At 39.0% G+C, this 27,475-nt stretch overlaps 1 protein-coding gene across 1 annotated transcript in view; it reads left to right on the top strand.

Moving 5' to 3' along the window:
• The first annotated feature begins 2,021 nt into the window (after positions 1 to 2,021).
• LOC133657833 (calcium-activated potassium channel subunit alpha-1a-like) overlaps positions 2,022 to 27,475 on the top strand; it is a 217,402-nt gene continuing 191,948 nt past the window's right edge. Inside the window, exon 1 of the mRNA XM_062059616.1 lies at positions 2,022 to 2,269. Within this exon, the coding sequence (XP_061915600.1) occupies positions 2,022 to 2,269 (248 nt within the window). The remainder of the gene's footprint in view (positions 2,270 to 27,475) is intronic.

A 27,475-nucleotide genomic window follows, 5' to 3' on the forward strand; every position in this document is an offset into this window, starting at 1 on the left:
AAATGCCCCAAGCTGATTTCGTACAGCATGTCAACATAAGATAGCTGAATTTTGATTGGATACAAACTCTAACCTAAAACAGGAGCATAATATGACATGAAGAGAACATGAATACTTTTAGATCAGTGGTTCTTAACCTGGGTTCGACCGAACCCTAGGGGTTCGGTGAGTCGGGCTCAGGGGTTCGGCGGAGGTCAAGACACACCCGACTCATCGTGTAAATAAAAACTTCTCCCTATCGGCGTGTTACGGATACGGCAACAGCAGAAGTCAGACTGATTTGCAGGTGTGTCATTTGTTGTGAGTTTATGCACTGTGTTGGTTTTGTTGTTTGAACAAGGTGATGTTCATGCACGGTTCATTTTGTGCACCAGTACAAAAACATGGTAACACTTTAGTATGGGGAACATATTCACCATTAATTAGTTGCTTATTAACATGCAAATTAGTAACATATTGGTTCTTAACTAGTCATTATTAAGTACTTATTAATGCCTTATTCGGCATGGCCTTATTATAACCCTAACCCTCTAACCCTGGCCCTAACCCTCTAACCCTAACCCTAACCCCAACCAAGTAACTCTAAATTAAGTCTTTGTTACTTAGAATATGTTCCCCATACTAAAGTGTTACCAAAAACATATAACTTTGTCTTGAATTTGAAAAAATACAACATTTTATTTTTCACTAAAGAAGGGTTCGGTGAATGCGCATATGAAACTGGGGGGTTCGGTACCTCCAACAAGGTTTAAGAACCACTGTTTTAGATATTTAGGGAAAGTAAATTAAAAATGACTTTTATCTTTAATTATGATCATAATTTCTGCTAATTTAGGCCAGCAGAGAAGGCCTCGCTGGCCCCGATGGCACACCACTGCCAGCAGATCAGATTTGAAGCACTTTGGAGCATTTGACTGGCAAAAAAGATCAGGGGCCGTACTTATCAAGCTTCTTAGAATTACTCCTAAGAAGTCTGCTAAGAGTTGACTTAAGAGTAAATAAATTCTTCGCTGAAAGCTGCACTTGAAAGTTAGTTATCAAGCGTCTTACTCACACTTTCAGCGAAGTGTAGGACTGAATCTTAAGTGTCACACTCAGAGCTGAATTACGACATTACTATGTGCCGTAAACGGAATTTTAGGTGACGTAATTTCTGTGTCTATAGAAATGACCAATCACGGAAGGGAATCCGTTGTCTAAGAATAAAGAAATATCTTGGAAATATTTAAGTGGACAATGGGAGTGTATATTTTGACAATAAACTACAAAATAATACAAAACAAACTAGTCCCCGCCGACACTCACGCTACCGCTCCCTCTCTTCTCTCGCCCACACACTCACTGACGTCACTCACCTCACGGCCACACACATACGCTACTGTCATAACATTTTCTTTCCAATTCATTAATTAGGCAACTCATTTGAAACTGGTGTACTATATATACTAGCCCACTGCAGACACATGCAGAAATCAACAAGGAATCGAAAAGTATTAAATCTGTGACAAAAATAATATCCGCTCTGTCTAAACGATACCGTTTGATCAGCTGCTCGTCATCAAAAAAAAACCAACATTGTTCCGTTCCCTGAACGTTCGCGCACGTCTCTCTCGCCTCAGTGCCACCCCCTGCTGGCAACTCCTAACCACTTAAGACACCTCTGAAGGTCTCTTAAATATCGTGGAGAGTAGGAGTGATTCTTAGACTTAAGAACGTTGATAAAAAGCTTTTATTCTTAAGTTTGAGAGTAGGACTAAATTTCGCAAATTCTCAGGACTTAAGTGTAAAATGGCACTCTAAGAAGCTTGATAAGTACGGCCCCCGATCTATGTCAGTTGAGGGCAAAAAAGTCATATTTGGTGTGCAGTGTAAACGGGGCTTTAAAGTTTCCATGAGTAACATACAGCTAAATTAGAGGTGAGGAATAAACTTTTTTTCTTCAAATTACAACACAGGAGTTTTGCCCCTAAAAGGTTCATCTGAGCGACAGCCAGACAGATTATTCCCGTGAAAGGTTTCTAATGGTTACATCCAAGCGGCCCGACGCCACGCGTGTAATAACAGGAGGGAAGGAACTGAAGGATGCGGACGCCCGTCACTCTCGCCCACCATTCGCCGTCCTCTCCGGCGCTTCCGGCAAGCCAACTCTCCGTGCCATCGACGTTTCCTGGGGGCTTTCAGCTTATTTTCACGCTCGCTCGCGTCTCCATCGAGCCAGTCCGACAAAACGAGGCTCCGTTCACCTTGGCGCTCCCCCGCCAAAGAGCCCGTACTATAAAACACAGGCTGTGGGTTTTAAGTGCACTGCAAAAACTGAAATCTAAGTAAGATTAAATATCTCAAATAAGGGCGATATTTGCTTATTTTCTGTATGATAAGATAATTCTTCTCACTAAGCAGATTTTATGTTAGAGTGTTTTACTTGTTTTAAGGCAGTGGTTCTTAACCTTGTTGGAGGTACCGAACCCCACCAGTTTCATATGCGCATTTACCCGAACCCTTCTTTAATGAAAAATAAAATGTTTTTTTTTCAAATTCAAGACAAAGTTATATGTTTTTGGTAACACTTTAGTATGGGGAACATATTCTAAGTAACAAAAACTTAAAGGCCTACTGAAATGAATTTTATTTAAACGGGGATAGCAGATCCATTCTATGTGTCATACTTGATCATTTCGCGATATTGCCATATTTTTGCTGAAAGGATTTAGTAGAGAAAATCGACGATAAAGTTCGCAACTTTTGCTCGCTGATAAAAAAAAAGCATTGCCCCTACCGGAAGTAGCGTGACGTCACAAGCGGTAGTGCTGCTCGCAATTCCCCGTTGTTTACAATGGAGCGAGAGATATTCGGAGCGAGAAAGCGACGATTACCCCATTAATTTGAGCGAGGATGAAAGATTCGTGGATGAGGAACGTTAGAGTGACGGACTAGAATGCAGTTCAAGAGATATCTTTTTTCGCTCCGACCGTAACTTAGGTACAAGCTGGCTCATTGGATTCCACACTCTCTCCTTTTTCTATTGTGGATCACGGATTTGTATTTTAAACCACCTCGGATACTATATCCTCTTGAAAATGAGAGTCGAGAAGGCGAAATGGACATTCACAGTGACTTTTATCTCCACGACAATACATCGACGAAGCTCTTTAGCATGAGCTAACGTGATAGCATCTGTCTCAAATGCAGATAGAAACAAAATAAATAAATCCCTGACTGGAAGGATAGACAGAAGATCAACAATACTACTATCAGGAGACACCGAACCAAACACTGGACATGTAAATACACGGTTAATGCTGTGACGCCTGTCGAAGCCTAGCAATGCTGTTGCTAACGACGCTAACTTAGCAACGGGACCTCGTCAGAGCTATGATAAAAACATTAGCGCTCCACCTACGCCAGCCAGCCCTCATCAACACCCGTGCTCACCTGCGTTCCAGCGATCGACGATGCGGTCGGCGGCCCGGAGACGTAGGAAGTCAAGGTGAGGTCGCCGGCGCTAGCGTCTGCTATCCAACAAAGTCCTCCTTGATGTGTTGCTACAGCCAGCCGCTAATACACCGATCCCACCTACAACGTTCTTCTTTGCAGCCGTCATTGTTCATTAAACAAATTGCAAAAGATTCACCAACACAGATGTCCAGAATACTGTGGAATTTTGTCGAAGAAAACAGAGCTCTGTGTATTGTGTCCAATAGGGTCCAAACACTTCCGTGGACCTCGCAACGTCACGCGCATACGTCATCCTCCAAAGGCGTTTTGAACCGGAAGTTCCCCGGGAAATTTAAAATTGCACTTTATAAGTTAACCCCTGTAAGACCCAAATATAGAAAAAACCTAAAAGAAAATAAAATGTGACCTTTCAGATGTTGTTGTAGGAGGCATTTGATGCAGAAATTGAAGAGTTTAAAAAAAACAAAAATATTTATGTATGTTTTTAGAGAAATGTTGTAATATTGCAACATCGGGCTTTGATAGCCGAATTTCTGTATTTGTACTCACGTTGTCTGAACAACTAAGGGTTCATTCGCAGGGTTGATTGCTTACTTAGCCCCATAACGGTATATACCATTAATAATAATCACACATTAGTTATATTTTTATGAAGTATAAAGAATATGAAACAAGATAAAACTCTTTAAAAAATGCTTTTTCCCCTCTTTTATAATTGCAACAATTATATAACAAGCTCTAAATGACATTTGATGCATCTGTTCCACAATAACTACATATGTACATGCTCTAGACATTGTAATAACAACCCCAAAATATATTAAAAGACATTTTAATTACTTGAATCTGATGAATCCAGTCCAATGAAACAAATTGATTTTGTTCGAAGGAAACCTTGAGAGGTTGTGTGAGTTCATGGCCAGAAGGCGTGACTTATAAACAAATGTACGATCCAATAGCCTTGTGAGACTGAACAATAGGACTCAATGACGATGTAAATGTGGTAAAAAAAATATATAACAGATTGTTTTTTTAGGATGGTTAAAGGCAACGTTGTAATTTTACAACGAGGGGTGTTACAGGGTTAACCCGGCCGTATTGGCATGTGTTGCAATGATAAGATTTCATCATTGATATATAAACTATCAGACTACGTGGTCGGTAATAGTGGCTTTCAGCAGGCCTTTAATTTAGAGTTATTTGGTTAGGGTTAGGGTTAGGGTTAGAGGGTTAGGGTTATAATAAGGCATTAATAAGTACTTAATAATGACTAGTTAAGTGCCAATATGTTACTAATTTGCATGTTAATAAGCAACTAATTAATGGTGAATATGTTCCCCATACTAAAGTGCTACCATGTTTTTTTACTGGTGCACAAAATGAAGCGTGCATGAACATCACCTTGTTCAAACAACAAAACCAACACAGTGCATAAACTCACAACAAATTACACACCTGCAAATCAGTCTGACTTCTGCTGTTGCCGTATCCGTAATACGCCGATAGGGAGAAGTTTTTATTTACACGATGAGTCGGGTGTGTCTCGACCTCCGCCGAACCCCTGAGCCCGACACACCGAACCCCTAGGGTTTGATCGAACCCAGGTTAAGAACCACTGTTTTAAGGGTTTTGGTCCTAAATGATCTCAGTAAGATATTACAGCTTGTTGCTGAGATGTGATGACCTATATTGAGTAAAAACATGCTTGAAACTACAATATCAACACTCACAAAGTATAAAACTACTTTTTTAAAGTAATAATTTCTTATTTCAAGCATGAAAAAAAAAAAAAAACATTTAACATGTGACATTTCAAACAATTTTGAACAGAAATAGTTCATGCACATTCAGATAAATTCTTCGAAATTACAATTAAAAAATATTTGGCCGGGGTTCCGGGCTGTATATATGCGCACTAATTGACTGAAAGAGCACGCACTTGGCGCGATGATGTCATGTTATCGATGGAAAAATGCATTTTTAGACCATATGATTTGCCTGAGCGGCTAGGAGACCCCGAGAGTAACAAGCGGTTGCCTTGTTGCCTTTCCATTAAGAACAATAAATTAGTTTTTAGTATAAGTTTGCTGGTTTCAAGAAATGTAATGCCGAGCGCATATCATTATGTCAAGATAATGGCACTAGCACTTACTTCATTTAAGAATATTTTTCAACATTTTGAGCAAAAAAGGTCTCTTTTTTTTCTACTAAGAAAAGTGCACTTAGTGAGAATATACTTATTTTAAGATATTTTTGGGTTCATTGAGGTTAGCTAATTAGGGACCAAATGTCCCATTGGGACAGAGGACCCTATTGTGATTGTAGGGTTTTATTATTATTATTCCGCCGCCTCTTTGAGCTGTAATTTGACCCCCTTAACATGCTTCAAAACTCACCATATTTGAGACACACATCAGGAAATTGCGATCTAATCAAAAAAACCTAGCCCCAAAACTCAACATTGCGCTCCAGCGCCCCCTAGGAAGAAAACACAGACAAAACTGCCTGTAATGCCCACTAGGAATGTCATAGAGACATGAAACAAAAACCTCTATGTAGGTCTCACTTAGACCTAGATTTCATACACTGACATCCTTCAGCAAACACCAACAGGAAGTTTGCAATTCCCTTTTCAAAACAAAAGTTTTGTAAAAACAGTCACTTTTGCCTCTTTGAGCTGTAATTTGACCCCCTTAACATGCTTCAAAACTCACCAAACTGGACACACACATCACGACTGGCAAAAATTGCGCTCTAGCGCCCCCTAGGAAGAAAAAATAGACACAACTGCTCCTAGGAAGAAAACCCAGACAAAACTGCCTGTAACTTCCAGTAGGAATGTCGTAGAGACATGAAACAAAAACCTCTATGTAGGTCTCACTTAGACCTACATTTGATTCATTGACAACCCCCAGCAAAAATCAACAGGAAGTTTGCAATTCCCCCTTCAAAACAAAAGTTGGGTCTAAACAGTCTCCTTTTGTTTTAAACGTTACTGTATCTCCTCTGAGCGCGTTTGTCGTGTCGGCTTCAAATTAGCACAGGAGAGAGATTGAACCCTTCTGATTAAAAGTTGACGAAAGAGTTTTAATTACTGCTCCGGTTTGGATTTTATGTGCCGTCAAAGTCGGTCCCGTCCATCGCTGCTTGCAGCTTTAATTTTTAGGGACCAAATGTCCCATTGGGACAGAGGACCCTATTGTAATGTAAGGTTTTATTATTATTATTCCGCCGCCTCTTTGAGCTGTAATTTGACCCCCTTAACATGCTTCAAAACTCACCATATTTGACACACACATCAGGAAATTGCGATCTAATCAAAAAAACCTAGCCCCAAAACTCAAGATTGCGCTCTAGCGCCCCCTAGGAAGAAAACACAGACAAAACTGCCTGTAACTCCCACTAGGAATGTCATAGAGACATGAAACAAAAACCTCTATGTAGGTCTCACTTAGACCTAGATTTCATTCACTGACATCCTTCAGCAAACACCAACAGTAAGTTTGCAATTCCCCTTTCAAAACAAAAGTTTTGTAAAAACAGTCACTTTTGCCTCTTTGAGCTGTAATTTGACCCCCTTAACATGCTTCAAAACTCACCAAACTGACTGGCAAAAATTGAGATCTAATTTAAAAAAAACAATCACAAAACTCAAAATTGCGCTCTAGCGCCCCCTAGGAAGAAAACACAGACACAACTGCTCCTAGGAAGAAAACCCAGACAAAACTGCCTGTAACTTCCAGTAGGAATGTCGTAGAGACATGAAACAAAAACCTCTATGTAGGTCTCACTTAGACCTACATTTGATTCATTGACAACCCCCAGCAAAAATCAACAGGAAGTTTGCAATTCCCCCTTCAAAACAAAAGTTGGGTCTAAACATCCTGGCCAGGATCTTCAGCTCTCACTGGATCGGTTCGCAGCTGAGTGTGAAGCGACTGGGATGAGAATCAGCACCTCCAAGTCCGAGTCCATGGTTCTCGCCCGGAAAAGGGTGGAGTGCCATCTCCGGGTTGGGGAGGAGATCTTGCCCCAAGTGGAGGAGTTCAAGTACCTCGGAGTCTTGTTCACGAGTGAGGGAAGAGTGGATCGTGAGATCGACAGGCGGATCGGTGCGGCGTCTTCAGTAATGCGGACGCTGTATCAGTCTGTTGTGGTGAAGAAGGAGCTGAGCCGGAAGGCAAAGCTCTCAATCTACCGGTCGATCTACGTTCCCATCCTCACCTATGGTCATGAGCTTTGGGTTATGACCGAAAGGACAAGATCACGGGTACAAGCGGCCGAAATGAGTTTCCTCCGCCGGGTGGCGGGGCTCTCCCTTAGAGATAGGGTGAGAAGCTCTGCCATCCGGGGGGAACTCAAAGTAAAGCCGCTGCTCCTCCACATCGAGAGGAGCCAGATGAGGTGGTTCGGGCATCTGGTCAGGATGCCACCCGAACGCCTCCCTAGGGAGGTGTTTACGGCACGTCCGACCGGTAGGAGGCCACGGGGAAGACCCAGGACACGTTGGGAAGACTATGTCTCCCGGCTGGCCTGGGAACGCCTCGGGATCCCCCGGGAGGAGCTGGACCAAGTGGCTGGGGAGAAGGAAGTCTGGGCTTCCCTGCTTAGGCTGCTGCCCCTGCGACCCGACCTCGGATAAGCGGAGGAAGATGGATGGATGGATGGATGGGTCTAAACAGTCTCTTTTTTTTAAACATTACTGTATCTCCTCTGAGCGCGTTTGTCGTGTCGGCTTCAAATTAGCACAGGAGAGAGATTGAACCCTTCTGATTAAAAGTGGATGAAAGAGTTTTAATTACTGCTACGGTTTGGATTTTATGTGCCGTCAAAGTCGGTCCCGTCCATCGCTGCTTGCAGCTTTAATTTTTAGGGACCAAATGTCCCATTGGGACAGAGGACCCTATTGTAATTGTAGAGTTTTATTATTATTATTCCGCCGCCTCTTTGAGCTGTAATTTGACCCCCTTAACATGCTTCAAAACTCACCATATTTGACACACACATCAGGAAATTGCGATCTAATAAAAAAAACCTAGCCCCAAAACTCAAGATTGCGCTCTAGCGCCCCCTAGGAAGAAAACACAGACAAAACTGCCTGTAACTCCCACTAGGAATGTCATAGAGACATGAAACAAAAACCTCTATGTAGGTCTCACTTAGACCTAGATTTCATACACTGACATCCTTCAGCAAACATCAATAGGAAGTTTGCAATTCCCCTTTCAAAACAAAAGTTTTGTAAAAACAGTCACTTTTGCCTCTTTGAGCTGTCATTTGACCCCCTTAACATGCTTCAAAACTCACCAAACTGGACACACACATCAGGACTGGCAAAAATTGCGCTCTAGCACCCCCTAGGAAAAAAACACAGACACAACTGCCCCTAGGAAGAAAACACAGACAAGACTGCCTGTAACTCCCACTAGGAATGTCATAGAGACATGAAACAAAAACCTCTATGTAGGTCTCAGTTAGACCTAGATTTCATACACTGACATCCTTCAGCAAACATCAACAGGAAGTTTGCAATTCCCCTTTCAAAACAAAAGTTTTGTAAAAACAGTCACTTTTGCCTCTTTGAGCTGTCATTTGACCCCCTTAACATGCTTCAAAACTCACCAAACTGGACACACACATCAGGCCTGGCAAAAATTGCGCTCTAGTGCCCCCTAGGAAGAAAACACAGACACAACTGCCCCTAGGAAGAAAACACAGACAAAACTGCCTGTAACTCCCACTAGGAATGTCATAGAGACATGAAACAAAAACCTCTATTTAGGTCTCACTTAGACCTAGATTTCATACACTGACATCCTTCAGCAAACATCAACAGGAAGTTTGCAATTCCCCTTTCAAAACAAAAGTTTTGTAAAAACAGTCACTTTTGCCTCTTTGAGCTGTAATTTGACCCTCTTAACATGCTTCAAAACTCACCAAACTGGACACACACATCAGGACTGGCAAAAATTGCGCTCTAGCGCCCCTAGGAAGAAAACACAGACACAACTGCCCCTAGGAAGAAAACACAGACAAAACTGCCTGTAACTCCCACTAGGAATGTCATAGAGACATGAAACAAAAACCTCTATGTAGGTCTCACTTAGACCTACATTTGATTCATTGACAACCCCCAGCAAAAATCAACAGGAAGTTTACAATTGCCCCTTCAAAACAAAAGTTGGGTCTAAAACAGTCTCCTTTTTTAAAAACATTACTGTATCTCCTCTGAGCGTGTTTGTCGTGTCGGCTTCAAATTAGCACAGGAGAGAGATTGAACCCTTCTGATTAAAATTTGACGAAAGAGTTTTAATTACTGCTACGGTTTGGATTTTATGAGCCGTCAAAGTCGGTCCCGTCCATCGCTGCTTGAAGCTTTAATTTTTTTAATTGTTTTGGAAAGTCTTGATAAGCCAAACGTTCTTGTTCTATTGGCAGATAATGTTGCTTAGTTCAAATAAAATACCCCTCATTTTTGTATTATTTTTTCTTGTTTTTGAACACTGACTTTTTGCAGTGCAACCCTCCGCGCCGTCGACGTTTCCCGGGGGCTTTCGGCTTATTTTCACGCTCGCTCGCGTCTCCATCGAGCCGGTCCGACAAAACGAGGCTCGGTTCACCTTGGCGCTCCCCCGCCAAAGAGCCCGTACTATAAAACACGGGCTGTGGGTTTTAAGTGGAGGAGTCGGACGCGAAGAATCCGCACTTTTGTCCTCGATGGTTGAGCACAAGGTTGCTAAGCTAAGACAGACGAGCGCGTCTTGTAAAAAAGTAAAAGACTCTGGCGTGGGGATGAGTGATTGTTTTACGTCGGAGCTGCCAAATCTTTATACTCGTCATTTATCTTGTTACCAATAGATCAAATTCACTTGGAGCAAGATTCATGAAAATGTATGAGGATGTAAATGGACGCGTGACCCATTCGTCTTCTTTAAAGTGGCAAATGTAACATGCTTCTCATCCCGGGTGATAAACTCGTGCCTCACTCTTCTATGAAGGATTCATCGTCGGCGTCCTCCCGAAATTCCATTACGCCGTACAGGTACAGACGCTCTGCCAAGGTGTGCATCGCTCAAATGTGTCAGGGCGGCGAAGATTTCTCCCTGCCGGATCAAAAATGCTCTTCTTGACATTTTTACTTCATGCGTTTTCATTTCTTTGGATGCTGTTTCCTGCAAAATAACATCAATCCTTTCATTTCCGAGGAAAAAAAAAGGGAGTGATTCCCATTTGGCCCGATACCGTAGGTCGTATCCTGCGAGGACGCCGCGGCCAAGAGGCAATATTTCTGCTGGACGCGGTGAGTGTTGAGTGAATGGAAGGGCGACGGCCCGTGTCCGCGTACGTCGCTAGACAGAAACGTACACACATTAGTCGACGCCCAGGTGGCTTGTACGTCTTGTCAGTCGCGATGAAGTAATGATTCATAGGGTGGATGTTTGGCTCAAATAAACAGTGAGGGGTCTTCAGGGGGTGGGGATGATTAAACGGACGTTTCACAGCTGAATGAGCGTCCGTCCGTTCCTTGCTAACTCTAGCGCTGGCTGTCCAGATTCAGGACTCGGGGTGGACCACTTGTCTGTGCATCGGTTGGGGACGTCTCTGCTCGGGATGGTCTCCTGCTGGCCCCAATATGGACTGGACTCTCACTATTATGTTAGATCCACTATGGACTGGACTCTCACTATTATGTTAGATCCACTATGGACTGGACTCTCACTATTATGTTAAATCCACTATGGACTGGACTCTCACTATTATGTTAGATCCACTATAGACTGGACTTTCACTATTATGTTAGATCCACTATGGACGGGACTCTCACTATTATGTTAGATCCACTATGGACTGGACTTTCACTAGTATGTTAGATCCACTATGGACTGGACTCTCACTATTATGTTAGATCCACTATGGACTGGACTCTCACTATTATGTTAAATCCACTATGGACTGGACTCTCACTATTATGTTAGATCCACTATAGACTGGACTTTCACTATTATGTTAGATCCACTATGGACGGGACTCTCACTATTATGTTAGATCCACTATGGACTGGACTTTCACTAGTATGTTAGATCCACTATGGACTGGACTCTCACACTATTATGTTAATTCCACTATGGACTGAACTCTCACTATTATGTTAGATCCACTATGGACTGGACTCTCACACTATTATGTTAGATCCACTGTGGACTGGACTCTCACTATTATGTTAGATCCACTGTGGACTGGACTCACACTATTATGTTAGGTCCACAATGGACTGGACTTTCACAATATTATGTTAGATCCACTATGGACTGGACTCTCTCACTATTATGTTAGATCCACCATGGACTGGACTCTCACACTATTATGTTAAATCCACTATGGACTGGACTCTCACTATTATGTTAGATCCACTATGGACTGGACTTTCACAATATTATGTTAGATCCACTATGGACTGGACTCTCACTATTATGTTAGATCCACTATGGACTGGACTCTCACTATTATGTTAGATCCACTATGGACTGGACTCTCACACTATTATGCTAGATCCACTATGGACTGGACTCTCACACTATTATGTTAGATCCACTATGAACTGGACTCTCACACTATTATGTTAGATCCACTATGGACTGGACTCTCACACTATTACGTTAGATCCACTATGGACTGGACTCTCACTATTATGTTGATCCACTATGGACTGGACTCTCACACTATTATGTTAGATCCACTATGGACTGGACTCTCACACTATTACGTTAGATCCACTATGGACTGGACTCTCACTATTATGTTGATCCACTATGGACTGGACTCTCACTATTATGTTAGATCCACTATGGACTGGACTCTCACACTATTATGCTAGATCCACTATGGACTGGACTCTCACACTATTATGTTAGATCCACTATGAACTGGACTCTCACACTATTATGTTAGATCCACTATGGACTGGACTCTCACACTATTACGTTAGATCCACTATGGACTGGACTCTCACTATTATGTTGATCCACTATGGACTGGACTCTCACACTATTATGTTAGATCCACTATGGACTGGACTCTCACACTATTACGTTAGATCCACTATGGACTGGACTCTCACTATTATGTTGATCCACTATGGACTGGACTCTCACTATTATGTTAGATCCACTATGGACTGGACTCTCACTATTATGTTAGATCCACTACGGACTGGACTCTCACTATTATGTTAAATCCACTATGGACTGGACTCTCACTATTATGTTAGATCCACTATAGACTGGACTTTCACTATTATGTTAGATCCACTATGGACGGGACTCTCACTATTATGTTAGATCCACTATGGACTGGACTTTCACTAGTATGTTGGATCCACTATGGACTGGACTCTCACTATTATGTTAGATCCACTATGGACTGGACTCTCACTATTATGTTAAATCCACTATGGACTGGACTCTCACTATTATGTTAGATCCACTATAGACTGGACTTTCACTATTATGTTAGATCCACTATGGACGGGACTCTCACTATTATGTTAGATCCACTATGGACTGGACTTTCACTAGTATGTTAGATCCACTATGGACTGGACTCTCACACTATTATGTTAATTCCACTATGGACTGAACTCTCACTATTATGTTAGATCCACTATGGACTGGACTCTCACACTATTATGTTAGATCCACTGTGGACTGGACTCTCACTATTATGTTAGATCCACTGTGGACTGGACTCACACTATTATGTTAGGTCCACAATGGACTGGACTTTCACAATATTATGTTAGATCCACTATGGACTGGACTCTCTCACTATTATGTTAGATCCACCATGGACTGGACTCTCACACTATTATGTTAAATCCACTATGGACTGGACTCTCACTATTATGTTAGATCCACTATGGACTGGACTTTCACAATATTATGCTACATCCACTATGGACTGGACTCTCACTATTATGTTAGATCCACTATGGACTGGACTCTCACTATTATGTTAGATCCACTATGGACTGGACTCTCACACTATTATGCTAGATCCACTATGGACTGGACTCTCACACTATTATGTTAGATCCACTATGAACTGGACTCTCACACTATTATGTTAGATCCACTATGGACTGGACTCTCACACTATTACGTTAGATCCACTATGGACTGGACTCTCACTATTATGTTGATCCACTATGGACTGGACTCTCACACTATTACGTTAGATCCACTATGGACTGGACTCTCACTATTATGTTGATCCACTATGGACTGGACTCTCACTATTATGTTAGATCCACTATGGACTGGACTCTCACACTATTATGCTAGATCCACTATGGACTGGACTCTCACACTATTATGTTAGATCCACTATGAACTGGACTCTCACACTATTATGTTAGATCCACTATGGACTGGACTCTCACACTATTACGTTAGATCCACTATGGACTGGACTCTCACTATTATGTTGATCCACTATGGACTGGACTCTCACACTATTATGTTAGATCCACTATGGACTGGACTCTCACACTATTACGTTAGATCCACTATGGACTGGACTCTCACTATTATGTTGATCCACTATGGACTGGACTCTCACTATTATGTTAGATCCACTATGGACTGGACTCTCACTATTATGTTAGATCCACTACGGACTGGACTCTCACTATTATGTTAAATCCACTATGGACTAGACTCTCACTATTACGTTAGATCCACTATGAACTGGACTTTCACTATTATGTTAGATCCACTATGGACTGGACTCTCACACTATTATGTTAGATCCACTATGGACTGGACTCTCACTATTATGTTAGATCCACTATGGACTGGAATCTCAATATTATGTTAGATCCACTATGGACTGGACTCTCACTATTATGTTAGATCCACTATGGACTGGACTCTCACACTATTATGTTAGATCCACTGTGGACTGGACTCTCACTATTATGTTAGATCCACTGTGGACTGGACTCACACTATTATGTTTGGTCCACAATGGACTGGACTTTCACAATATTATGTTAGATCCACTATGGACTGGACTCTCTCACTATTATGTTAGATCCACCATGGACTGGACTCTCACACTATTATGTTAAATCCACTATGGACTGGACTCTCACTATTATGTTAGATCCACTATGGACTGGACTTTCACAATATTATGCTACATCCACTATGGACTGGACTCTCACTATTATGTTAGATCCACTATGGACTGGACTCTCACACTATTATGTTAATTCCACTATGGACTGAACTCTCACTATTATGTTAGATCCACTATGGACTGGACTCTCACACTATTATGTTAGATCCACTGTGGACTGGACTCTCACTATTATGTTAGATCCACTGTGGACTGGACTCACACTATTATGTTAGGTCCACAATGGACTGGACTTTCACAATATTATGTTAGATCCACTATGGACTGGACTCTCTCACTATTATGTTAGATCCACCATGGACTGGACTCTCACACTATTATGTTAAATCCACTATGGACTGGACTCTCACTATTATGTTAGATCCACTATGGACTGGACTTTCACAATATTATGCTACATCCACTATGGACTGGACTCTCACTATTATGTTAGATCCACTATGGACTGGACTCTCACTATTATGTTAGATCCACTATGGACTGGACTCTCACTATTATGTTAGATCCACTATGGACTGGACTCTCACACTATTATGCTAGATCCACTATGGACTGGACTCTCACACTATTATGTTAGATCCACTATGAACTGGACTCTCACACTATTATGTTAGATCCACTATGGACTGGACTCTCACACTATTACGTTAGATCCACTATGGACTGGACTCTCACTATTATGTTGATCCACTATGGACTGGACTCTCACACTATTATGTTAGATCCACTATGGACTGGACTCTCACACTATTACGTTAGATCCACTATGGATTGGACTCTCACTATTATGTTGATCCACTATGGACTGGACTCTCACTATTATGTTAGATCCACTATGGACTGGACTCTCACTATTATGTTAGATCCACTACGGACTGGACTCTCACTATTATGTTAAATCCACTATGGACTAGACTCTCACTATTACGTTAGATCCACTATGAACTGGACTTTCACTATTATGTTAGATCCACTATGGACTGGACTCTCACACTATTATGTTAGATCCACTATGGACTGGACTCTCACTATTATGTTAGATCCACTATGGACTGGAATCTCAATATTATGTTAGATCCACTATGGACTGGACTCTCACACTATTACGTTAGATCCACTATGGACTGGAATCTCAATATTGCACCAGTCGCCCAGGAGACCCCCGGACTGTTGAACAACTTAAGCTGTACATCAAGCAAGAATGGGAAATAATTCCACCTGAGAAGCTTCAAAAATGTGTCTCCTCAGTTCCCAAACGTTTACTGAGTGTTGTTAAAAGGAAAGGCCATGTAACACAGTGGTAAAAATGCCCATGTGACAACTTTTTTGTGACGTGTTGCTGCCATTAAATTCTAAGTTAAATTAAGTTTCTCAGTGTGAACATGAAATATCTTGTCTTTACAGTCTATTTAATTGAATATGGCTTGAAAATGATTAGCAAATCATTGTATTCCGTTTATATTTACATCAAACACAATTTCCCAACTCATATGGAAACGGGGTTTGTAATTGTGTGTTGTCGATGTCTCCTATTGACACTTGCACAGTAGTATTGTGTTCAGTATTATACACGGCCCTTGAAAAATACACCGAATAGGAATTGCTTTTTAACATTCAATTGATTGAAACCTATTAAATCCTCGTAAGAACGAGGCAGATGCAAGACGGGGGGGGAAAAAAAGCGCAGTTAAAAAGAAATAAAAAAAAGACCCTGTAAAATGTAACCGCGTGGGCAAGCAGTCAAAGAAAATTGCTTTTGACAAGTCTCTCAGTATTATGTTGGTTTGTTGTGGACAGCATCTGGTGTGAAGTGGATGTGTGCTATTAACAAGTCCTCCAGTCGGGGTCCCACCCCAGCATGGCTGCTTGTAAATGGCACGCTCTTATGGAGACAAATCACCCGCCCGAGTCGGAGTTTCCATGAAAGTGGATACAGTTGGAGTGCATAAACAGCCCCCAGGAAGCACCCCGAACCATGTGCTACTCACCAGGTGGACTTTGTACGGAACACTCCACTGACCTACTAGCTTGGAGTAGAAGTATGGAGGTTCAATCTGAAGTGCAATCCAAACTGTTTTTAGCATTTAGCTGATGAGATGGATGAGGCATTACGTTGAGAATTCATAAGAGACTGCAGTTTTGGTGCGATTTAAACCGGGGGTCAGCAACCCTAAATGTTGAAAGAGTCATGTTGGACCAAAAATACGAGAGAAAAATCTGCCTGGAGCCGCAAAAAATGAAAAGCCTTTTATAAGTGTTATAATGAAGGCAACACACGATGTAAGTGTCTATATTAGCTATATTAGCCTACTATCAAAATTAATTTAAAAGTCTTATATAAGTGTTATAATGAAGGCAACACATGATGTAAGTGTCTATATTAGCCTGCTATCAAAATTAATTTAAAAGTCATATGTACGTGTTATAGTGAAGGCAACACATGATGTAAGTGTCTATATTAGCCTACTATCAAAATTAATTTAAAAGTCTTATATAAGTGTTATAATGAAGGCAACACATGATGTAAGTGTCTATATTAGCTGTATTAGCCTACTATCAAAATGACTTTAAAAGTCTTATATAAGTGTTATAATGAAGACAACACATGATGTAAGTGTCTATATTAGTTATATTAGCCTACTATCAAAATTAATTTAAAAGTCTTATATACGTGTTATAGTGAAGGCAACACATGATGTAAGTGTCTATATTAGCTATATTAGCCTGCTATCAAAATTAATTTAAAAGTCTTATATAAGTGTTATAATGAAGGCAACACATGATGTAAGTGTCTATATTAGCCTACTATCAAACTGAATTTAAAAGTCTTATATAAGTGTTATAATGAAGGCAACACATGATGTAAGTGTCTATATTAGCCTACTATCAAAATTACTTTAAAAGTCTTATACAAGTGTTATAATGAAGGCAACACATGATGTAAGTGTCTATATTAGCTATATTTGCCTACTATCAAAATGAATTTAAAAGTCTGATATAAGTGTTATAATGAAGGCAACACATGATGTAAGTGTCTATATTAGCTATATTCGCCTACTATCAAAATTAATTTAAAAGTCTGATATAAGTGTTATAATGAAGGCAACACATGATGTAAGTGTCTATATTTACTATATTAGCTTACTATCAAAATGAATTTAAAAGTCTTATGTAATTGTTATAATGAAGGCAACACATGATGTAAGTGTCTATATTAGCCTACTATCAAAATGAATTTAAAAGTCTTATATAAGTGTTATAATGAAGGCAACACATGATGTAAGTGTCTATATTAGCTATATTAGCCTGCTATCAAAATTAATTTAAAAGTCTTATGTACGTGTTATAGTGAAGGCAACACATGATGTAAGTGTCTATATTACCACACTATCAAAATGACTTTAAAAGTCTTATACAAGTGTTATAATGAAGGCAACACATGATGTAAGTGTCTATATTCGCCTACTATCAAAATGACTTTAAAAGTCTTATATAAGTGTTATAATGAAGGCAACACATGATGTAAGTGTCTATATTAGCTATATTAGCCTACTATCAAAATAAATAACTTTAAAAGCCTTATATAAGTGTTATAATGAAGGCAACACATGATGTAAGTGTCTATATTAGTTATATTAGCCTACTATCAAAATGAATTTAAAAGTCTTATATAAGTGTTATAATGAAGGCAACACATGATGTAAGTGTCTATATTAGCTATATTAGCCTACTATCAAAATAAATAACTTTAAAAGCCTTATATAAGTGTTATAATGAAGGCAACACATGATGTAAGTGTCTATATTAGCTATATTAGCCTACTATCAAAATAAATAACTTTAAAAGCCTTATATAAGTGTTATAATGAAGACAACACATGATGTAAGTGTCTATATTAGCTACAATAGCCTACTATCAAAATGACTATGTTTCGCAGGCTGAAGCAAATCTTCCTTGACAGATATGTTGAAATGTAATATTTTTTCGACACATTTTTAAAACATTGTAAAACATTAGTAAAACGGAGCCTCCTGGAAATGACTGTCTTAGAATGGACAAAGGTATAGATGTGTGTGTCCAAGTTAAAGGAAACGGCAGGTTGTCTTCCTCTAATGGATTTATAACAATCTTTGCAAGCTGGGTAACGTTTGCTGTGGTCTGGAACAACATGGCACACGGACAACTATCACAAATGCAGCCAATATTTTTACAGATAATGTGTCATGAGACATGCAAATATGAATTAAACACACAGAGGACATCAATAAAATAAATTACATGAGCTGAAATATACCTGATGCAATATGTACATACAGCTAGCCTAAATAGCAAGTTAGCATCGATTAGCTTGCAGTCTCGCACTGACCAAATAGGCCTGATTAGCACTCCAACAAGTCAATAAAGTCAACAAAGCTCACCTTTGTGTATTCATGCACAGTATAAAACGTTTGGTGGACAAAATGAGGCAAATTCGGAGTGGCATTAAACACGTTTTTTTTTGTGGCAGCGTCGGAGAAAGTTATACATGTAAACAAACTACGGTGAGTTCAAGGACCGCCAAAATTAGTCGGACTAAACGGCACTCGCCAACTACTCTCATCCGTGAAGCATGTTTAATATCAACAGCGGGATTTCTAACAATTAGGACGGTTTCTGTCATGTTTGTTCTCCTACAGAAACCATATTAAAACAAAAAATATATTTTTTCTCTCATGTTTTTCCATTTTCATAAACTTTTTGGCCGACCCCCGATTTAAATAAACTCTATGTTGAAAGACGGTCATAGTTAAAAGTTGAAGTACCAATGATTGTCACACACACACACTAGGTGTGGTGAAATTTGTCCTCTTCATTTGACCCATCCCCTTGTTCACCCCCTGGGAGGTGAGGGGAGCAGTGAGCATTATTATTATATACATTTAGGCAATATTATATAATAATAATCAGAATTTTTACTTGGCAAAATTATGACAAAAGTAATCTTTTTACCCAAAAAATGTCACTGTTTTACAAGAACAACAACAAAAAATTGGCAATATTGTGATAAAAGTCTGAATTTTACTCAATAACAGTCGCAATGTTACAAGAAAAGCTTAAAATTTTGGCAATTTTATGAAAATAGTCGTGATTTTACTTGACAAAAGTCACAATTTTATAAGAAAACTTTAACATTTTGGCAATATTATAATAATAATCAGAATTTTTACTTGGCAAAATGATGAAAAAAGTCATAATTTTACCCCAAAAATGTCACTGTTTTATAAGAGCAACAACAACAACAAAAATTGGCAATATTGTGATAAAAGTCTGAATTTTACTCGATAACAGTCGCAATGTTACAAGAAAAGCTTAACATGTTTGGCAATTTTATGAAAAGAGTCGTAATTTTACTCGACAAAAGTCAAAATTTTATAAGAAAACTTTAACATTTTGGCAATATTATAATAATAATCAGAATTTTTACTTGAAAAAATGATGACAAAGTCATAATTTTACCCAAAAAATGTCACTGTTTTACAAGAGCAACAACAACAAAAATTGGCAATATTGTGACAAAAGTCTGAATTTTACTCAATAACAGTCGCAATTTTACAAGAAAAGCTTAACATTTTGGCAATTTTATGAAGAGTCGTAATTTTACTCGACATAAGTCACCATTTTTTAAGAAAACTTTAACATTTTGGCAATATTATAATAATAATCGGAATTTTTACTTGGCAAAATAATGACAAAAGTCATAATTTTACCCCAAAAATGTCACTGTTTTATAAGACCAACAACATCAAAAATTGCCAATATTGTGATAAAAGGCTGAATTTTACTCAATAACAGTCGCAATGTTACAAGAAAAGCTTAACATTTTGGCAATTTTATGAAAAGAGTCGTAATTTTACTCGACAAAAGTCACAATTTTATAAGAAAACTTTAACATTTTGGCAATATTATAATAATAATCAGAATTTTTACTTGGCCAAATGATGACAAAAGTCATAATTTTACCCCAAAAATGTCACTGTTTTATAAGAGCAACAACAACAACAAAAATTTGCAATATTGTGACAAAAGTCTGAATTTTACTCAATAACAGTCGCAATTTTACAAGAAAAGCTTAACATTTTGGCAATTTTATGAAAAGAGACGTAATTTTATTAGACAAAAGTCACAATTTTATAAGAAAACGTAAACATTTTGGCAATTTTATGAAAAGAGTCGTAATTTTACTCGACAAAAGTCACAATTTTATAAGAAAACTTTAACATTTTGGCAATATTATAATAATAATCAGAATTTTTACTTGGCAAAATGATGACAAAAGTCATAATTTTACCCCAAAAATGTCACTGTTTTACAAGAGCAACAACATCAAAAATTGGCAATATTGTGATAAAAGTCTGAATTTTACTCAATAACAGTCACAATTTTACAAGAAAAGCTTAACATTTTGGCAATTTTATGAAAAGAGTCGTGATTTTACTCGACAAAAGTCACAATTTTATAAGAAAACTTTAATATTTTAAAGTTAAACTTAAAGTACCAATGATTGTCACACACACACACACACTAGGTGTGGTGAAATTTGTCCTCTGCATTTGACCCATCCCCCTTGTTCACCCCCTGGGAGGTGAGGGGAGCAGCGAGCAGCAGCGGTGGCCACGCCCGGGAATCATTTTTGGTGATTTAACCCCCAATTCCAACCCTTGATGCTGAGTGCCAAGCAGGGAGGTAATGGCTCCCATTTTTATAGTCCTTGGTACGACTCGGCCGGGGTTTGAACTCACAACCTATCGATCTCAGGGCGGACACTCTAACCACTAGGCCACCGAGTAGGTAATAGACAATAGAGAAACGTTCCAAAGCCCAACTAGTTTGTCGTATTGTATATCCAATGTTGAATGGTGTTCTAGGTGTCTGTAATAGCTCTAAAATACTCAAATCTGGCCCACATCTGCGGTCCTCTCCAAGGTTTCTCATAGTCATTCACATTGACCTCCCACTGGGTTGTGAGTTTTTCCTTGCCCTTATGTGGGCTCTGAGCCGAGGATGTCGTTGTGGCTTGTGCAGCCCTTTGAGACACTTGTGATTTAGGGCTATATAAATAAACATTGATGGATTGATTGATAGTTGACTACACAAATTGATCCTTAAAGTAAAACTGTCGTGATCTGTGGTCTGGATCATGTTTTTGTTATTTTCTGTTAGTTTTAAGACTCCAGTAGTTCCTGTTTTTGTGCACCCTTGTTTGTTTTAGTTTCCACGGCGACTTATTAGTTTCACCTGCCTCTGGTGTTCGGGACACGAACCTGCTCTAATCGGTTTCATAAATACACCTTACGGTGCAACCTGGACACATCATCAGTGATTCTCCCGGGGTCATAGGGTGTTTCGGGTCTTAATCAAACACCCTCTCCCTGGCGACCCAGCTGAGGGTGATCAGTCCCTCGACTTGTGTCCAGGTACACAAATTGATCCTTAAAGGCCTACTGAAATGATTTTTTTTTATTGAAACGGGAATAGCAGATCCATTCTATGTGTCATACTTGATCATTTCGCGATATTGCCATATTTTTGCTGAAAGGATTTAGTAGTAGTAGATTTAGCCCGTCCCACTGGGAGGAGGCCCCGCGGCAGGCCAAGGACCAGATGGGGGGATTACATCTCCTCTCTGGCCTGGGAACGCTTCGGGATTCCCCAGGAGGAAGTCGCAAATGTTGCTCTGGAGAGGGAAGTCTGGGGGTCTTTGCTGGAGCTGCTGTCCCCGCGACCCGATTCCGGATAAGCGGTTGAAGATGGATGGATGGATGGATTTAGTAGAGAAAATCGACGATAAAGTTCGCAACTTTTGCTCGCTGATAAAAAAAAGCCTTGCCTGTAGCGGAAGTAGCGTGACGTCACAGGAGCTAGTATTACTCACAATTCCCCGTTGTTTACAATGGAGCGAGAGAGATTCGGACCGAGAAAGTGATGATTACCCCATTAATTTGAGCGAGGATGAAAGATTTGTAGATGAGGAACGTTACAGTGAAGGACTTGAGAGGCAGTGATGGACGTATCTTTTTTCGCTCTGACCGTAACTTAGGTACAAGCTGGCTCATTGGATTCCACACTCTCCTTTTTCTATTGTGGATCACGGATTTGTATTTTAAACCACCTCGGATACTATATCCTCTTGAAAATGAGAGTCGAGCACGCGAAATGGACATTTAAAGTGACTTTTATCCCCAAGACAATACATCGGTGACACACTTAGCTACTGAGCTAGCGCGATAGCATCGTTCTCAAATGAAGATAGAAACAAAATAAATAAACCCCTTAATGGAAGGATAGATAGAAAATCAACAATACTATTAAACCGTGGACATGTAAATACACGGTTAATGATTTCCAGGCTGGCGAAGGTTAACAATGCTGTGCTAACGACGCCATTGAAGCTAACTTAGCAACCAGACCTCACAGAACTATGTACTCTCTCCTTTTTCTATTGTGAATCACAGATTTGTATTTTAAACCACCTCGGATACTATATCCTCTTGAAAATGAGAGTCGAGCACGCGAAATGGACATTCACAGTGACTTTTATCTCCAAGACAATACATCTGTGACACACTTAGCTACTGAGCTAGCGCGATAGCATCGTTCTCAAATGAAGATAGAAACAAAATAAATAAACCCCTTAATGGAAGGATAGATAGAAAATCAACAATACTATTAAACCGTGGACATGTAAATACACGGTTAATGATTTCCAGGCTGGCGAAGGTTAACAATGCTGTGCTAACGACGCCATTGAAGCTAACTTAGCAACCAGACCTCACAGAACTATGTACTCTCTCCTTTTTCTATTGTGAATCACAGATTTGTATTTTAAACCACTTCGGATACTATATCCTCTTGAAAATGAGAGTCGAGCACGCGAAATGGACATTTAAAGTGACTTATCTCCAAGACAATACATCGGTGACACACTTAGCTACTGAGCTAGCGCGTAGCATCGTTCTCAAATGAAGATAGAAACCCATCAACAGCCGTGCTCACCTGCATTCCAGCGATCAACGGCACGACGAAGGACTTCATCCGTGGGTTTGGCGGCAAGCATCGGCTAGGCGTCAGGGTAAGTAGTCCTTGTTGTGTTGCTGTAAGTATTGTAATGCTCCGCAGTGGAGAAGGAGTCACACAGACGAGGAAGCGCTGCTCAATCGCTTTATTAAAAAGCGGTAACTGGTTGTAGTTCAAAAAGTAACGCACACACATACACGAGCTGCTGTTAGCCAAAGCTCACACACACAAGTTCTCCGCCAACTCACTCGCGCATGCGCGTTCCCCAAACCCTTAAAGACAGTACACTAATGCAAATATCACAGATATTACAGTATTGTACTTAGCCGCTAAGACACCGATCGATCCCACCTACAACGTTCTTCTTTGCAGTCTCCATTGTTCATTAAACAAATTGCAAAAGATTCACCAACACAGATGTCCAGAATACTGTGGAATTTTGTCGAAGAAAACAAGAGGCTTTTCTATCGGGTCCGATGGGGTCCAACCACTTCCGTTGCTTTTGTGACGTCACGCGCATAAATCATATCCAAAGGAGTTTTTCAACCGGAAGTGTGGCGGGAATTTTAAAATGTCACTTTATAAGTTAACCCGGCTGTATTGGCATGTGTTGCAATGTTAAAATTTCATCATTGATATATAAACTATCAGACTGCGTGGTCGGTAGTAGTGGCTTTCAGTAGGCCTTTAAAGTAAAGCTGTCGTGATCTGTGGTCTGGATCATGTTTTTGTTATTTTCTGTTAGTTTTAAGACTCCATTAGTTCCTGTTTTTGTGCACCCTTGTTTGTTTTAGTTTCCACGGCGACTTATTAGTTTCACCTGCCTCTGGTGTTCGGGACACGAACCTGCTCTAATCAAGAGACCATTATTTAAGCCTGTCTTTGCCAGTCAGTCGGGGGGGCGTCATTGCTTGTTTCATGCGATGCCATAGTTCATGTTGCTCGTTTTCATGACCGATTCCATAGTTAATGCGATTTGTTTCATGCCACAGTTTAGTGAGGTTTTCATGTCTATAGTTTCATGTTTCATGTCCTACGTTTCGCTTGCCTTCGGGTTGTTTTCTGTTTTGTACTTCGTTGAGTGTTAGTTGAATAATTAAATATGTTCCTACCTGCAAGCCTCGTCCGGAATAGTCCGATTGCATCCCGGGGGAACAAACCTCGCAGTAAACTGCGACCCCCCCGCCCCGTTATGACAAAAACTACTAAAAACAAAAGTTTGGTGACCCACTTACTGGAGGAGGACAGTTTAATGGGTAATTGTTAGAAACACAAAAAAATGTTTCCTTCATCCGGAGGTGCCCTTCATGAAACCGGGACGGTTCTCAGGAAAAGTGCGAACAACATTGCTCAGTGCCTGACTACGAGACGCAGTGTCACGCAACTCGTCAATCAAATTAGCAATTACGGCTTTGAAGTTCAAAAGATTAGACGAGTCTTCACAGTCGTGGTACTTTTCCGTAGCTGTTGCATTATTATTATTATTATTTTTTGTTGCCAAGAACAAGGGGGGGGGGCATTCTTCGGTGCTTGCAAAATAAAGGCACACAAGTCTGTTATTTGTTTAATTTGGAATTTGAAACAGTCATGAAAACAAAAAATATGAGACATACTGACATGCATTATGATACAAGTTGATTATCTACCAGTCTTGGAGCTGCAAACTCTTGTTTGTCTGCAGATTTGTGCACATTTCGGCTTCAGGACACTTCTTTGCACTCTTAAATAAAGGCATTTTTTCTAATCCTTCCTCGTCCTGTAATGAGATCCTAACACAGGGGTCGGCAATCCAAAACAGTTTTCTGAACTGGACTTTCAATCGAAGCAGGAGGTAATCATTAAAGGATCATCTCCATCAAGACAGAGAGACTTTTAGAACTGAAGAAAGATAAGGAAGACTTCTATAAACAAGTTATCGATGCTTTTGTTCAAAAGGAGCTGCGCATGTACTTCATTTATAAGTAAAGGTAAGACCATAATAACGTTTTTTTTCATTAAATGTGCTTTTTTGTGTGCTACAGTTTGTATGTGTAAAGTTAAAGTTAAGTTAAAGTGCCAATGATTGTCACACACACACACTAGGTGTGGTGAAATTTGTCCTCTGCATTTGACCCATCCCCTTGCTCACCCCCTGGGAGGTGAGGGGAGCAGTGGGCAGCAGCGGCGCGGTGATTTAACCCCCAATTCCAACCCTTGATGCTGAGTGCCAAGCAGGGAAGAATGCTGGTATGAGCTTTTAAACATAACCCGTTAAAAGCTGCCAATCAAATGGTGAATAAGATAATCTTTAGGGTTCATTAATTTGTAAATCTGACTGTGGTGAAGTCAGTGCCTCACCAGCCATGAACCTCACCGCACATCACTGATATATATATATATATATATATATATATATATATATATATATATATATATATATATATATATATATATATATATATATATATTATATATATATATATTTATATATATATATATATATATATATATATATATATATATATATATATATATATATATATATATATATATATATATATATATACCGCACGTCACTGATATATATATAAATATGTATATGTATATATATATATATATATATATATATACATATATATATATATATATATATATATATATATATATATATATATATATATATATATATATATATATATATACATACACATATATATATATATATATATATATATATATATATATATATATATAAATATATATATATATATATATATATATATATATATATATATATATATATATATATATATATATATATATATATACCGCACGTCCACTGATATATATATAAAATATGTATATATATATATATATATATATATATATATATATATATATATATATATATATATATATCAGTGACGTGCGGTATATATATATATATATATATATATATATACATATATATATATATATATATATATATATATGTATATATATATATATATATATATATATATATATATATATATATATATATATATATATATATATATATATATATATATATATATATATATGTATATATATATGTATATATATATATATATATATATATATATATATATATATATATATATATATATATATATATATATATAATATATATATATATATATATATATATTATATACATTATATATATATATATATATATATATATATATATATATATATATATACAGGTATATATCAGTGACGTGCGGTGAGGTTCATGGCTGGTGAGGCACTGACTTCATCACAGTCAGATTAGCCTACTATCAAAATGACTATGTGTCGCAGGCAGAAGCAAATCTTTGTTGACAGAAAATGTTTGAAATGTAATATTGATTTTTACACATTTTTACATTAGAAAACCATTATTAAATCCGAGGCTACTCAGTAGGTGAGATAACTCCTGGAAATTACTGGCTTTTAATGGCCAAAGGTATAGATGCATGTGTCCAAGGTAAAGAAAAACTGCAGGCTGTCTTCTTCTAATGGATTTATTACAATCTTTGGCAAGCTAGGTAATGTTTTGCTGTGGTCTGGAACAACATGGCACACCACTATCAGAAATGCAGCCAATATTACATACAGGTAATGTGTCATGAGACGTGCAAATATAAATTAAACACACAAAGCCAAAGCCATTTATCAACAACAACCCGGAAACACCGCCGGCTTCGCTGGGCCCGAACTCGTCTAAGATTGGACTGATGCAAAGTGGAAAAGTGTTTCTGTG

The sequence above is a fragment of the Entelurus aequoreus genome, linkage group LG09 (assembly GCF_033978785.1).
Source record: "Entelurus aequoreus isolate RoL-2023_Sb linkage group LG09, RoL_Eaeq_v1.1, whole genome shotgun sequence".
NCBI classification, from domain to species: domain Eukaryota; kingdom Metazoa; phylum Chordata; class Actinopteri; order Syngnathiformes; family Syngnathidae; genus Entelurus; species Entelurus aequoreus.